Below are 16,922 nucleotides of genomic sequence, written 5' to 3' on the forward strand. Positions count from 1 at the left end.
GAAGCAAGCATTGCAAAAGCCAGTCTCAGAAGTGTTTTAAAGCAGTTAGAGGACATGTAATTCACAAGCACAAGAAATACTGCTGACTTTTAACCAACATCCTAGCATGAAAACAACATGGATGCTGGTTAGTGGCTTTAGTGCCATTTAGATGAGAATGTAAGGATGAGGTAGTAAGGAGAAAGGTTTTTATCTTATATTTATCGATATTAGACAAATTGAAGCATCACTTACACAACTTGTAACACCATTTCTAGTTTGGTATAGTTCTTCCCAGAAGCTAGTGTTAACTAGAAATTTTGCCTAACTACAGTGTGTTTATAAAAGCAACAGGTTCTTCAGAATGGATGTTGTAACATCTTTTTAAAATCTAAATTAATGGATGTTAAATAATGAGTATTCTTCACTACCAGTGCTTGAAATGTACATGCAAGATGCAAATCTCTCATGCATTTCAAAACCAGCCCAATAAATCCAGTATGCTTCAGTATATTGTGGTTTTATAAAACTTCTGGACTGGATAAGTTTACCAAGCATTGCACAATCCAAACTGCAGTCAACACTGGCACATAATCCTGTTTATATGTGCCAAGTAATGCAGGCATTTTAGAACATTTTTTGGACATAAAAATGCTCAATGGACTGAAATCAATGAACTGGAGAACTAACCTTCAATGGTGACCTCGACCTCAGGATTCTCACTCGTTTCTGAAGGGGTTTGCTGGGAGGAATCTAAAGGGTGGAAAAAACAGGACCACTGAGTGATGGACACAGAAAAGATTTTTAACCAAACCCTCCATGATTATGTATTTAAAGTAGCACTTGTCAAAGAAGCCCCTGGCATTCACAATGCGCAACAAAAAACAGGAGCAAAGATATTCTACCACAAGCTTTTAAGCAACTCTAGACAAGGGTAAGGATGTGGAGATTATACTTGCTAAACTGCATGTGCAGCACTGCAGAGTTGGTGTTAATGGCAGTAGGAAATTCCTTATTCTCGGCTTAATACGATTAATACAATTAGAGATATTTTTCTCTTTGTTATCAAGGATTACTGAAAATATAAACAAAGGCTGCATGCCCTTACAGATGATATATTTCTTTACCATTTATACTAATGAATAGCTGTTGCACTGTAATGATTTCCGTAACAGGCTGCAAGGCCAACAGTGAAAAATGAGAGGGAAATTCATAATCACAATGTGTTCATTGGGGCGGTCTGCACTAACACAAAAAGGATTAGCCCTACCAATGCTCTATGGGAGAAAGAGCAAGTTGCACTTAGCAGTAGCAAAGTTTGGAAAACATGAAGCTAATTGTATTGGAAACTATTTCACAACTAAGTAGCAGTGTATGAAGGTATCTGTTTAAATTATCAAAGTAGAGTGATGCTGTGCTAGTGCATTTTGATGAATTTATTCTTTCATATCTCTGTAAGCTGGAAGCACGGTATCACTTTGGGAGCCAGTCTGAAGGAATCTCTGTTTCAAAGGCTCTTCACATGATGTTGTGTATAGTAGAGATTCAGCAGTATCTACTGAGACACCTTAACTGGAGTATATTTGCACTATGTCTAATATATTACCTAGTCCATGGAAAACACAGCATGATGTTTTGATCTAACTCAGCGAGTGAGTGCAGGGTGGATAACCAGCAAATCAGAAGCACAACAAAAGGAAAAAATTAGGAGACAACGGTCTTTTAGTAGATATGAATGGAAAGTATGGTCATAAAAATGACTATTACATCAACTGATTACTTGGAACAATTTTTGAGAGCATCAGAAGAGTATAAAAAAAACCCTGAAGAAATATAACTTCTGGAAATTCAGGGACAGCCACAAGGACTGGCAAATGACAATTTCATTTCTATGAAATCTTCCATCTAGTCCAGTAACAAATCCCTTAGAAACAGTCATAATTAAGAGGAATGTGTCAATATATCAAAGCAGATGGCATCGAAGTTCTGGAAGAAAGCTCCCAGATGGGACAGTTCTTCTGAAGTCATACTAACCCAACTGGTTTAAACACTAAAGTGAAGTGTTTGGTTTTTAAACTTTTTCATAAATACCAACCTTCATGAACAACAGGTTTATCCTACTCAGCAAAAACAGTGCAACTTTCAGCACATCTCTTACAGAAACTTGCAAAGAAAAAAGGATTTGAGAAAGGGGTGCGTAACAAAACTATATTCTGGCACTCAATCTGTAGCTGTAAGGTTCTATGTAGTCAAAAATCAAAGCACAGTCAGAGCCTCAGTCATTTTGTAAGACACTTCTCTTTCCTAAGGCTCTCTTCACAGCCAGGCATAAAGCTCATGGCATTATACTTAGAAAAACAAAGTATCTAGCTTATTTTTTCTCAAATAAGTAGAGTTCAGCAAGAGCAAAGAACTTTATTCTTCTTTATCAAGAGAAAAGCTTTTAAATCTCATGTAATGGTACCCTTTAACTATGGTGATATTTACCTTCAAAGCAAAACTAATGGGATTTGCAAGAATGAGTATTGCTGCTAGCATAACTTGGCCTTAAATACTCATGACTCAGGTTTGAAAGTCAGGTGCTCAGAATGAAACTAATTGCAGAATGATGTCCTTTCAACGTCACGTCAAAACACTAAACGCTGGGTGACAAGCACCTCACAACTTATGATTTAAAAGAATGAGAAATCCCATCACAACTTGTTTATAATAAGCCGCACAGTGGCATGATTTGGGAGATTAAAAGCAAAACAAAACCAAAAAAAACCAAAGCCAGCCTTGTGGAAATGGGGAAAGAGAACACTTGGAGATATACAACTTTAAGGTGCCATCTTTTCAAACATTTCTGTAAAAAAACATCCAATGATGTTAATTTATTCTCATGAAAAAACATTTTGTATCTCTAACCTTCTACTGGCATTTCCTCATCTGCTCCTTCTCTGCAATCGGAACCCTGGTGGCTTCCTTTAGACAAATACAAAGTACAAAACATGCCATAATAAAAATAGAAAAGGAACTTTTAACATCAACTACTGAAAGTAAGGATTTACATAAGCAAAAAATCCAGAACTATAATGCCCACATAAATAAAATACAGAAGGCTCAATTTCTGAATCTTAACACTTTTTAAGAGCAGGAGCACTCTGACTTCATAAAGACATTCATGGGTTGAAATACAAATCAGTATTTTTTAGTGCTTGCAAATGAGCAAACAGGTATTTTTAATGCAAACTGTAAGAAGCTAAAATAAATGTACAGTCTGGGGGCAAATTTATTTAAGCTACTGTTCAGGTCCAGTAAGGAATTCCTTCCCCTAAACAGACTTTCCATGTACTTTCTTCTGCATGTGCCTGTTCACCTCACACACAGCTGAATGATCAAGTTGTAGTCATAATACATAAGCAGAGGTTTATTAAACCTTATAATCAATTACGTAACAGGCTGAATTTCCTGATAAACATATTCCACACAAATTACTAGTATTTTAGAGTGATCAACCTGATGTTTCTTTTCCAATTTAAAAAGGAAAGACATGAGATTCCCTTTCTGTATGTGTCTCTACTGGGACACCTGAAAATTAAGGCAACGTAATTTTCCTTTCTGTTGAAGTTTAAGTTCCAATACCCTCTTACTTTAAGTAAAGGGAGGAGATCCCTGAAAAGTGAAACTCACACATTCCATTTCCAACACAGATGTGAGAAAAATACAATTAAAAGATCTACCTGTATAAGTTTTTGCAAGAACATTTTTTTCATCCACCTCTGATGTTTCGGAAGGGCCTGCTTGGGAACAAAGAGAACATCTTGCATCAAACACTTTTCCAGCCCATAGAGGAATTTGCCAAGTAACACTGAATATATCACATACTTGTTTCATACTTTCTGTAATGTTAAACTTTGGAAAGACTGTGAAATATTAGAAGTCTATAAATCCTTACTTACACAGTTCAACAAAATAAGCATCTTGAGAAGGTAATTGCAGGGGTGTGCATTGCTTGACTACTGAACAGTCAGAGACTCATGCAGCACAGCAGGTTTTAAAATATTTTGGTGTTAATAAACTTATTTAGAACATGAAATGTTGATGGATCCGCCCTTTTCCAATGATTTTTAATCAGCTAAATCTTGATCCTGTTTGTTAAAATTTGAACTCCCAGGGAGTTCTTTTTGACTCTAAAATTTCTACCTACATTAAACAGACAAATTCAGAGAGATTAAAATCATTTCAGACACTTCATGGTTGTTTGCTTTTCATCACAGCAGCTCTTTTGAAGGATATATACCAACTGCTTTAAAGAGGCTGTCACAGAAAGCGGCACACAAACAACACTTAAAAGATTAAATTAACACCGCTAAAATCCTACTGCTTAATGCTGCAGTGCTCCCGAAGTTACATTGAAAGAGTGAATTGCTTACAGCACAAATGGCTTCACACTGAGCAGGGGATCATTCTACAGCACAAAAATAGCACAGGTATATAAAACTAACCTGTGTGTGGCACACGGGAATGTCGTGTTACGACTAGGTGGAACTGAAGGATTTGGACAAGTTGTTTGCTGTAAATCAAATCACTTCTGTGCTCGTTTGCAAAAGTAATCTGCAGAAGATCATAGCTCCCCAGAAATTACAGCTCTTCATAGGTAGATTTGCAAGTGTATCAGCAATGAACATGAATAGCTTCACAATAGGAAAGCTATTGTGAAATATTTTAAAATCTATTTCATATGCACAGTAAGCAAGAAAATACTGTCACAATTAGCCTTCATAAGCATTTCAACCAACTGAAAACATATACAATATTACAAGTTATTCAAGAATAATTAATATTCAGGGATTAAAGAAAATCATGACTATTAGATGGTTACAAAATACTGGTTTGAGATTGTCCTGCCTAATTTGATTACTCAGATTTTCAAAGGGATTTTGAATTAACAGGATTTCAAGTGAGCAACCTATACAAAGATCTTTGTTTTCCATTCATTTCTTTCAGTAAGTGCTGCTTTAATTTGCTTCTGCCCCTTTCTCCTTGCTGGGGGGTGCCTGGATTTTTGTCCTATCTGTCTGTTCAATTCAGAGAAGCTCCCTGATTTGGTTCAAAACATTGCTCCAGGAAGAGCGGTACTGGCACAAACCACAGTCCAAAGACAGGGAAAAGCAGGAGGAGGAAAAGGAGCAGGTCAGAAGGCAGAGGCAATGGTGCTGCTCTAGACCACACGAGAAGAAATTCTTATCCAAATAGTGTGACCTGCAACAGCCATGGGCATGTGGGAATAGAACAGAGCATACCTGTGTGCGCTGGAAAACATCCCTGTGGAGTCAGTTTGCTTTTATTTAAATAAGCAAGTTCAATGCATGCAGCCAACTGGGTATGTCATTTCCTAGGAACTCTTCTGAACATGCAATTACGATAATTCATAACACACTGACACACAGAAACATGCATCCAATTATAAGCACATATTTTTATATTTGTTCCTTAATTCAGAAATCCTGTCAGGGTTGGTTTACCTACATATTCTGAGGTATTCTCTATACTGCATTATCGTCATGCCTCAAACATGCTGTGACACAAATAAAGGAAAAATAGAAGTCTTTGATACATTCAAACTTATTTCTCTAGTTAAGGATTACTAGGTTAAGTAATTTCTTTAGTTAAGTTACTAGGCTTGCAGCACTCGGGATTAAGCACGGAGAATTCAACCCTTTCAGCTTTAATGACAATAAAACTAAAGTACATATAGTAAATCCATCCAATTTTTTTCAAAGTGATCCACATGAATTACTTGATGAAACTTGAAGCTTTTTCTTTTCATGTTATAAAGCTTTGACATAGGAAAAACCAGTATGAAAAAACTGTTTAAATAGTGTAAATGAATATATTCTGCTACCTTCATTTAGTAAAGACTAGAAAATTCAATTTAAAAGAACTCTGATATTCCTACCACTGGGAGATACTGACAAAAGCAGATACGTTTCCACTTCACTGCATTCATGCACGTAACAGGCAGATACACATACATCACATAATTAAGAAAAGCAAAAACCAATTACAGTGGTAACCAGATCCAAAGAAGTTCCAGCTAGGAATAAAAGGATGAGGAAGTCACAAAAAAAAAGAAGAAAAAAAAAAACAACTTAAGAAAAAACCTAATTCCACTGCAATAGGCAAGATGGACACAAAGGTAGGAGATTTAATTACTAAAACAACAGGACACACTAGAAGTAAAATCTTGCAGTATGGTTACATCTTAAGAGTTTGAACTTAAGATCCCTAGGCGGAGCTAAGCAGTATCAGTAAAAGCACTCAGTACACTCCTGCTAACAGACAACTTCACCACACAACACAGACACCGAGATATTCTGTAACACACTAAAACTTGGTCATTCACGAGCGGGTAAATACCTAACAGACCACTGCACCGACATCATGCAGTTGGGCTGGGATTCTGCAGTGCAGTGAAACCTTTGTAAAAGACAGTTATTGCCAGAAATTGTAAACTTCTGAAATGCCTGTTACAAACATGTCACTTTTCACATTCTAACAATTCCCTTAAAGAGTAGATACCAGTCCCTTGACAGTGTCAGCTATTGCTTCTGCTTACCCACCACAAACCATGTACTTACACTGAGTTCAAATCTCACAGCCTCAGTTTCTAATGGATTATGTCCACATAGTCATACCTGCGCCACTCAGCAGAAGGAATCTGGGTTTATCATCTCATGGACTAGCAATGCTCACTTCTTATGTCTTTGTTTTCGGCTACGCAAATGGTAACATTATGAACAATATGTAATTACCAGAATAATAACAGAACACCTTTAGGAAGCACAACATTGTGCTTCCTTGTCATCTTGATATATTCTCTGGAATTTCTTGGTTTAAAATAGTATCTACATGCTGAGTTTTACACTATGGTGATGAGAGTACTGCTAGCTTTACAGTTTTAGACCCATAAAAATGGATATTACTTATAATATTCTGAGAGATCTCCAAAGGAGAAGTATTTTGTTGTTAAGAGACATACTAAAAGACATTCACGACTTTCAACGTTTCAGAGAGAGAATAAAAACACAGTTTACATTCCCATTTTGGGCTTTTTTTCACAGCAGAAGATATTTTCGATCTCATCTGGTTTTGGATGAATGTCCTAGATTTTAACTGCCTCACTAACATTTCCAGAAATTCCAAAACCAATTGCACTGTTCAACCACATGGTGTCTTAAAGAGATGTTGGGCAGTTTTTACTCATTTCTAAGTTTGTAAGCTAAATCAGTCAGTTGATTAGACTGTGGTTTATAAGCTGAACCAGCCAATTCACAGGACACACTGCTTCCAGCCTTGTCCTTCCACTGCCTCTTCTCTTGGATTTAACTTCAAGACATCAGTGGTAACTGAAGACTTGCATCCACAAAACTCACAGGATAACATGCCTCTTTCAGGACATATTTGGTCCTTAGTCAGCATATTACTCCATTCTACTTGGTCTGTCTCCAAAAAGCCTTCGTTTACTCTGCGCTGATGAAGAGGACTGAAGGTGGCACATATCCCCAAGACATTTTCTTAATGTATTCCTGCTACTCTGTAAATCGGGAGTGGGTGGGGGAAAGAAATAAATATAGCTCTTAATTCTATTCTGTTAATTGATTCAGAGCTGTTCTCATTCTGGCACTGGTATTTTGACCTCATTTTTTTTCCATTAAAACTCTTCAGGATAGCCTGGGTCTTATGGGCAGCCTTTTAATAAGAAGCCAAATTTCATGTCTGTAACTTTACAATACATTTATCCATCAGCTGAACAGCCTCCTGACTGCAAGGAAGCTGGTAGAGAAGCTAGGAGGATTTATAGGCGTATACTTGTATTAACCAGTACAGAACACATACCCTGTACTGGCTTTAGGATCAGGCCTTGCACACACCCAGCTGGTCTGGAGCTCTGGCAGAATATATGAATGCTATCCCCCTGCAACAGGTCTATTCCTACAGCATAGTAATATGCTTAATCTAAAAGTACATACCACAGTTCAAGGTCTAAACCACATTTCAAAACCTAATCTAAGAAATAGCATTTTAACTAATGTTTCTTTTCATAAAAGCCGTAAGTGGTACTTACAGATAACGTATACGCAGGAGTATTAACTGTGATAGCTGGAATGCTCAAGTATGCATTATTTAGTCCTGCAGATCTCTGCTCAGTCCTTTTCCTCAACAGTCCTTTTCCTGTAGTTAACAGTCAAAATCTGGGCCTTTCTTCCAGAACAGGCTGTCTTTGGTGTCAGAAAAAGCATTTAACACTGCAGTGACCTTCACAATTACCCAGGATACTGGAAAAAAACACCCACTGCCACTACTGGTGGTAGTGGCCACTAGTGGAAAGCTGCCCTAATACTCTGTCAAAACACCCACATGAAGTTTTTGATGGCTAAAGTCCTTATTTCTCAGTCTTACTGTGTACTACTAAAACATTTCTAAATTTAGTAATTCGGTATTAACTCATGGTGACATCTGAATGGTGCAACTTACCACAAGATAATAAGACCTTAAAAGAACGCCCACCTACAGGTATAATTTTCCCCCTTTGATTATCAGAAGAATTCTGTGTGCCAGCCAGGCAGAGTACTTTGGTCAGCATTTCAGACTTGCGAGAGGAAGCAAAAGCTCAGAAAAGAACAATAACTGCAAAATTTCATCAGTAGATCATTTTCTCCTGGAAGCCCCAAGCAGATTGCTGCTCTCTAACAGTTGTTTCTTCTCATAAATCGATAAGCTTTTGCTGGAGGGTATTTTTAGTAAGAACTATGACCCTAGCCATTTTCTTTATTTTGTAGCACATCTCGACAAAGGCAATGCTTGGGCAGACTTGCGTCATTCCCAAGGACAACTGTACTTTCCTAAGGTTCACTTCTCTGCACAGCACCATCGTGCACACACAAACCCCTATACGCTCTTGAATTTATAGCTGTACAACCTTTAGCTTGAATCTGAGTGGTAGCAACTTGAAGAAATGAAGGGGAAACTGCTTTACTCCAGGGAAGGTAGCTTGACTTGACAACATCTCTTTTTAGCTCACAGCACCCCATCACTTCTACCAACATACTCAGTTTTGTCTCATTTTTAAATGCAAGTTTGGAGGACTACACTGAGAGGAGACAAGATGGAGTTATTAAGAGAGCACCATTTTATCTCAAAGATATACATACTGCTCTTCACCAATCAGAAGATTTAGAGTTCTGCAACGCCAAGAAAAATCTGCCCTTCCCCCCCCCCCCCCCCAAATTTCAGGGGAGACTCTTTTCAAACAGCATTGGATTACACTATGGGCTATTGGCCAAATTCACTGTTTTTATGCATGACACGGAAAGCCACAAGGGGCCGAAAAGCAAAAAGATGACAATACCTGGCTTTAGAAGGAACAATGTTTAGGCTGTCTCCACAAACATATATATTTTTGTCACCTTATATCATGCCTGTGAACACCCCCATCCTCTGAGCCTCGAAAAGAAGAAAAAGATAATCTTAATGCCATTCAACTTCTGAACTTGAGTGGTGGCATTTTGCTGTGCTGCATGAAGATCTCCCTGAACAGTGCTCGTACACTACTTGACATGTACTAGTACAAGAATACTGATTCTACAGTCCTGTAGTTAGTTATCAAAGCACATTAGAAAATATTTTCAAGACTCTTGTGCCTAAACATGTGCAAAAAAATTTCTCAATAATACAGAATATTACAAAATGAAAGGATGTGCAGTTTTGCACTTCACTGCTGAAAATGCAGCTATTCTTCAGAGGTGCATGGCAGCTTGCCCGTGTTCTTTTGCATTGCTTAATTAACCTAATGACAACTGCAAATAGGCTGAAATAATAAACTTAGGGCTCTAGTTATTTTATATTGCCATTTATAATCATGACTTCTTAATTATTGTTCATGTTGATGCAGAGTTGACCAATGTACAGGGGGGTTGTACAAGGGGGTTAGAGGAATTTGCTTGCTTAAACAAAAGTATTGTCTGTTGTAAATGCCTGCTAAGCAGAACAAAGGCACCTGGTCCTATTGATAAGGAAAAGCAGACACTTGGTCCTATTGATAAGCAGCTATTGATAAGGAAATGCAGACACCTGATCCTATTGACAAGCAGCTATTGATATGGAACTGATAAGGGGGAGAAGCAGATGGTTTATGGCTGGGATAACGACCAAACCCTAAGGCCATATGTGAAGACTGAAAGGTGAAAAGTGCAAGAAGAGGAAGACTCATTTACTTCATCTTGAAGACCCCTACCCACAGGAGGAAGACTCAGTTACTTCATCTTGAGACCCCTGCCCATGACCAGAGGGGGCACTGCACAGGTGCAGAGGACCTTCTGGCTCATTATAATACGAAGCGGGGATAGGACATGAATATGTCTAGGCATGTTGTGCAACCTTATGAATATATCTAATTTTAGAGAATAAATGTAGAGGGAAACAACACTGAGGCACGCATGACTTTGAGGAATTATCCCCGTGCGTCTCGGCGCTGAATAAAAAGCATACCTACTTTACAACTTGAACGAGTTGTGGAGTCAATCCGTGCACCAATACATTGTTAAAATTAATGTTGATTTTGAGGTGGCCAGGAAAATGGGATGAAGTACTATATACAGATAGGGTTTTCACTTCAAGAAACCACCCGGAGTGGCAGACAGAATGTGAAATTAATATAGCTCTGCCAGATCCCTAATTTTGGCTTTGAAAAAGGACAGAGAAAACCAGAAAGCTAAGCAGGAGAGATGTTATTCAGCCTGTGATATTGGAAAAATTATATATCACAGTTACCTCTGAGAGGAGCATCCTCTATATCTGTCCTATCAGATATTGATAAGGAGGAGGAGATTCTGTCACTGGCAACAAGCAGCACATTCACATTAACCCAGAAGTGCTGTTGCAGAGGCAGGCATCTGTAACCCCTGCAGAGCAGGGTGAGCAGCCGTGAGAAGGAAAAAAAAAGGAGAGAAAACTGGGAAAGGAGGGGAGCTCGCGCAGCTCCTGTGTTTGAGCACGGGATGGGTGCTGGGGCAGGCAAACAAGTGGGAACAGACGTGTTGATAGACGGGACTGAGAGGTTGTGGAATGTTTTGAAACTGGTGAAGGAGGAATGTCGGACAAAGGTGGGGGAAGTGGGTTCTTCTCCTATGGGACCGGATCAGTGTGTGTGTGCTGTGGAGAATTTTGGACGTTGGAAGTGAGACTGCCCTGGGGAGAGAGTGCCACGGAGTGACTCCGGCGGCTGAACTGAAACTAGACTGACAAGGGACCTGGGGAATCTACCCTAGTAGATCCACTGGTTAAATTAAAACTAGAGACCAGAGGAAATAAAGTGGAATTTTAGTGGATACAGGAGCAACTTATTCGGCGTTAATTCAGAAGGAAAAGAATTTGTTACAGATGTGGGAGCTACTGGCCACCAAGGATAACAAAAAACAAAACAAATCAAAAAAAAAAAACAAACCAAAAAAAAGGAAAAAAGCAAATTGGAAAAACAAATAAGAATGCACAAAATTTTTATGCATACTAAATTCTTGGAAATCCTTATTAGGACAAGAAGCAACATTTAAAGAAGGCAAAATGGAATTAAAAGAGTTGAGTTTATCTTTAATTCAACAGAAAAAGCAAACAGGAGGACCTCCCTGAAATAGAAGAAATCCTTAATCCAGGTATATCTGGGAATATGGACATCTGAAGTTCCAGGTAAAGCGAAAAATGCTTTACCTGTTAAAGTAGAAATAAAAAGGGGGGCCTGCCCAATTAGAATAAAACAATAGCCCCTAAAATTGCAGGAAAGGGAATGAAAAAACCATTCATAAATTTTAAAATATAAATTCTTAATTGAATGTGAATTGGAATATAATACTCCTATCTTGCCAGTAAAGAAAAGTTGCAGATTGGTTCAAGATCTCAGGAATCAACAAATTTGTAGAGGATATTCAGTAATAGCTAATCCGTATTGACTAAATCAAATAAAAAATGATTTGCCGTCTTGGATTTAAAGTACTCTTTCTTTTGCTTACCATTGGCCAAAGAAAACCAGAACTTATTTGCTTTTGAATGGGAACATCCTGACACAGTAAGGAAAACCCAATTAACTTGGACAGTGTTACCTAAAGGGTTTAAAACAGTCCAACAATTTTTGGAAACCAGTTAGCACGGGAATTAGAGTCATGGAAACCACCCACTCAGACGGGGACTCTGTTACAATATGTGGATGACTTATTAATTGCTACTGAAACAAAGAAAGAATGTATCCAGTGGACGGTGGGATTATTGAATTTTCTGGGACTGAATGGTTATCGGGTAACCAGACAAAAGGCCCAACTAATCCAAACCCGAGTTTCCTACCTAGGATGACAGAGAAAACTTGGAACTGCTAGAAAAGAAGCCATTTGTCAAGCTCCATAACTGTCAACCATCAAGGAGCTCCACGTTAAAAGAAACCCCTCTCTCTTTGGAATGGACTGATTCAGCAGAGGAGGGCTTTAGAAATTTAAAAGCAGAGCTAATGAGAGCTGCAGCTCTGACTTCTGGATGTGACTAAATCCTTTTGGCTATATTCCTATGAAGAACAGGGAATAGCTTTGGTGGTCCTTACTCAGAAACTAGGACCCTGGAAGAGAACAGTGGTGTATTTTTCAAAACAGCTGAATGAAGCAAGCAAAGGATGGCCCGGATGCCTAAGAGCTGTGGCAGCAGTTATCATGAATGTTGAAGAGGCCCGCATGTTTACCTTGGGACAAAAATTACTGTACTAGTGTCCTGTGTTGTATCAGCATTCCTGGAACAGAAAGAAGCCCACTGGTTCAATCCAGCAACTATTAGACCAGATTTGAAAGACTGATTCTAAATAAGCATTTGGTGTGGTCCATGCACATGGTGCCATCTGGAAAGAACGAGGACCTTTGAACACACAGGAGAAATGACTACTGAAAGCTGTTCAGCTACCTGAGGAAGTAGCTATTATGTATTGTCAAGGATATCAACAAGGTGAAATTTGGCTGAAACTCATTCCCTTAATCCCTGACGGCAAACTAACAATTGAGAAATCTAAACCTAGAAAATCAAAGGAGGATAGAAAATGTATTGAAGATCTCAGAGGAGGAGAGGAAAACAAAGAAGATTGGGTTCAGATACCTGATGGGCGAATTATAATCCCCTATAACCAACTCTGGACGCTAGCTCAGGAGGAACATAATAAAACTCATTGAGATAGCAAGTCTTTGTATAAATACTTAGATGAACAAATTGAAGGAAGGAATCTATATATCATAGTTCAATTAGACAAATAAATTTTTACCAATATTTGGTGTTAACGAAATACTTTTTTAGGGTGGCCAGAAGCATTCCCTTGTAGGTTTTGGAGTACCAGAGGCACTATCTTCCGACCAAGGCTCGCCCTTTAGTGCAAAATAGTTACAAGGGCAACTACTAAACCTCGGTCGAAAGAAGAGGCTATCCTATGTAAAAATTTTATATGGAAGACCATATCAGTCCCAGTTTAAAGGAGAAAGTCTTCTGGAAGTGGGAGAAGGTTGTCTCCTAAAATTTCTGGTCAATCTGGGAAAACGATTAGAAGAAATAAGAGAATACTAAGGACAAGAGTGAGAGGCATGGATTACCTGACTCACCCTTTTAGATCCAGAGACTGGGTTTATGTTAAGAATTTTTCAGGCGATCCTCTACAGGAGAAGTGGAGCTGACTGTATCAGACAATACTGGCCACCTTTACAGCAGTGAAGATGAAGGAACAACCTGCTTGCAAGAATAAAGAAAGCACCAGAACCAGAGAAGACATGGCGGATTGAACCTTCAGGACCCTCGCATATGAAATTATATCAGTCATAATTTGGATTTATGTGATAACTGACATACCATCTTGGGACTAATATCTGAAATTAATGCAGAATGTTACTAAAGTTGTTAATTGTAGTGACTGTTGGGTGTGTGCACAGTTGCCTGAATCAGAAGAAGATCAGGGCCTTCCTGAAACAGATAAGAAATGAAATTTAAATATGTATTACACCAGGAACCAGAATAGGAGACTAAATACCACAGGTGTAAAATACTGATTACTTGTGGTATAACAAAATTTTCTTCCTGGAATTGTAAACGATCTATGATAAACGATGAAAATTGAAAAAGAAATGAAATTTAAGTATCAAATAGAAACAAGAAACTATTTCAAAAAGACTCTAGATGAAAATATGTTGCAAAAGAATTTGCAAAAGGACAGAAAAAAGGGGTATAGACATTTGCGAATACTAACAGACACCTTTTCAGGTTGACCAGAAGCCTTTCAACTAGAAGCACACAAGCCCGGGAGGTAACAAAGATTGTTATAGGATGGTCGTGGGGTTTTCAAAAGTATGTGCTGCATGAACTTATCTGACCATTCTGAATCAATTCATGCTAAACTGTGAAAATTGCAGGAAAATATGCAAGAGCTTAGAATTATTGGAGGCAGACTGGATGAATGGTTAAATAACCTAGGAGTTACTGGATGGTTCAGGGACATAATGAAACAAGGCCTTTTAATCTTGGCTACAGGACTACTCATTTTAATGATTGTACCTTGTATAACACAGTGTATATCAAAATAACTTCATAAATCGATGGAACATGGATAGCTCTGTCATGCATAATATAGTAAAAGAAATTACTAACTTTATAGAAAAAGGGGGGATTGATGCAGAGAGTTGACCAATGTACAGGGGGGTTGTACAAGGGGGTTAGAGGAATTTGCTTGCTTAAACAAAAGTATTGTCTGTTGTAAATGCCTGCTAAGCAGAACAAAGGCACCTGGTCCTATTGATAAGGAAATGCAGACACTTGATCCTATTGATAAGCAGCTATTGATATGGAACTGATAAGGGGGAGAAGCAGATGGTTTATGGCTGGGATAACGACCAAACCCTAAGGCCATATGTGAAGACTGAAAGGTGAAAAGTGCAAGAAGAGGAAGACTCATTTACTTCATCTTGAAGACCCCTACCCACAGGAGGAAGACTCAGTTACTTCATCTTGAGACCCCTGCCCATGACCAGAGGGGACACTGCACAGGTGCAGAGGACCTTCTGGCTCATCATAATACGAAGCGGGGATAGGACATGAATATGTCTAGGCGTGTTGTGCAACCTTATGAATATATCTAACTTTAGAGAATAAATGTAGAGGGAAACAACACTGAGGTACGCATGACTTTGAGGAATTATCCCCGTGCATCTCAGTGCTGAATAAAAAGCATACCTACTTTACAACTTTAATGAGTTGTGGAGTCAATCCGCTCATCAACGTCAACTTATAGAAATAACAATTTCTTCTCCCGCTCCTACTTGAAGTTACCATGCAGTATTAACCGGATATGTAGAGATGAAGAAAAGCAACTAAGAGACACCTTAAAGCATACACAGAGCCCCCAGTCATGAGCCTCATTAAATGTTGTTATGCTTTGCCCAGATAAACCTTTCAATAGTTTTAACACATATTGGTCATTCTATTCAAGAAGACTGATAAATACACTATGAAAGCTACTGAAGCTTTAAAAATAAATACAAGATTCAATCAGTGCTCTGCACAGCATTGTCATTATGGTTTATTTCCTATTTAAAGAGGTCACTGAAAAACCACAAGCAGTTGAAAAGACTCCTGAAACTTCTCCTACAGAGCAAGCACACACATCTGGATATGCTCTTATACTTCAGCTCTTTTGGTATTCTTCAGAATAACTTAAATGATAGCCAGCATGGAAATGTTATATCCTGACAAAGTAACTGCATGTTTAATGACTAAGAATAAATAAAAAAGAAAGGCACAGAGAGAGCAATACTTAAGCAATCAACATTTTCATGAGATAAACACATATGAAAGCTAGTACCATTACCTGGAATATTATATTGATAGTAATCAGGATCATCTGGTTCCTCCTTCACTGTTACTGTTGACATTTCCAGAGAAATTCCTGTAGAAGCAAGAAAGGAATCAAATATGGAAACTAATTATAACCAGGTTCTTAAAAAACGAACAAAACACCCACCAAGATCCTACCTGGTCTCTATTCAAAAAAAAGAAAAGAAAAGTAAAGATCAGGTGCTGAGACACCAAACAACTGTTGAGCTAAACCAAAGGTGACCAAGTGACCTGCTGGTTTATTATGTTTCAGTTTGGTCACTGTCAAACGGATTCAGGATTAAATGCTTCCGTACAAAGTAGGAATCCTTGCAAATGCTATCTCTGATCAGATATGTTTTATCACTTGTGCTAAAAGTACTTGTAGACCTAACTCCTGCTCACTCCTCTCCACAGCCAAGTTGGGATACATCCTGCCTCAAACTGTGCTGCTGATGAAGCAACACCAAAAGTGCTCAACTGCTCTTGGCTTCCTTCAAGTGAAGCATCCCCTCCATAAGCCTTCACAACGCTTTTAAAACATTCCAACAAAAGGAGAATTACTTAAAATGCCCGGAAGCAGCACTGGAAAGAGTCTGGGACTGCCTTGACAAAAGGCTCAAGTTAACTCTTTGTGTATGCTGAGCATGTTAACCATGGAGGTTTCCCAAATCACAAGTTTAAGTTGTGAAGCACAAAGAAGCAAAGAAATGGACTAAACATAAAAACTTCATTCTTATACAAAACACTGAGCAGTATGGCCTGACCCAACAAAAGGAAAAGTCACCAGCTTATCTCAAAGCACACCTGTGTCTCTTTGGCTTTAATGGGATTATTCACACCCTTACCTCAAAGCAGACACTTAAGCATTGCTCCACTGTGGATGACAATGCCTGCAGGATCACGTCTTAACTGCAGGAAACTTAGGAATGCTTGGGCTTTTCTCAAGAAAAACTAACCTGGTTTGCTATCTCTCTTATTTGTTCATTTCCCTTTTAGAAAGAAAAAGGGAAATTCTGTAATTTTCA

General features: G+C 38.4%; 1 protein-coding gene across 1 annotated transcript in view; it reads right to left on the reverse strand.

Moving 5' to 3' along the window:
- The window catches only part of GTF2I (general transcription factor IIi), a 78,582-nt gene that overhangs the window by 31,703 nt on the left and 29,957 nt on the right, over window positions 1-16,922 (reverse strand). The window contains exons 9-12 of the mRNA XM_057410705.1: window positions 15,890-15,967; window positions 3,702-3,758; window positions 2,887-2,943; window positions 670-732 (exon numbers count right to left, since the gene is read on the reverse strand). Coding sequence (XP_057266688.1) covers window positions 670-732; window positions 2,887-2,943; window positions 3,702-3,758; window positions 15,890-15,967 — 255 coding nt within the window. The remainder of the gene's footprint in view (window positions 1-669; window positions 733-2,886; window positions 2,944-3,701; window positions 3,759-15,889; window positions 15,968-16,922) is intronic.

The sequence above is a fragment of the Pezoporus wallicus genome, unplaced genomic scaffold (genome assembly GCF_028554395.1).
Source record: "Pezoporus wallicus isolate ANWC-B61680 ecotype Strahan unplaced genomic scaffold, APGP_CSIRO_Pwel_v1 contig_8705, whole genome shotgun sequence".
NCBI classification, from domain to species: Eukaryota; Metazoa; Chordata; class Aves; order Psittaciformes; family Psittacidae; genus Pezoporus; species Pezoporus wallicus.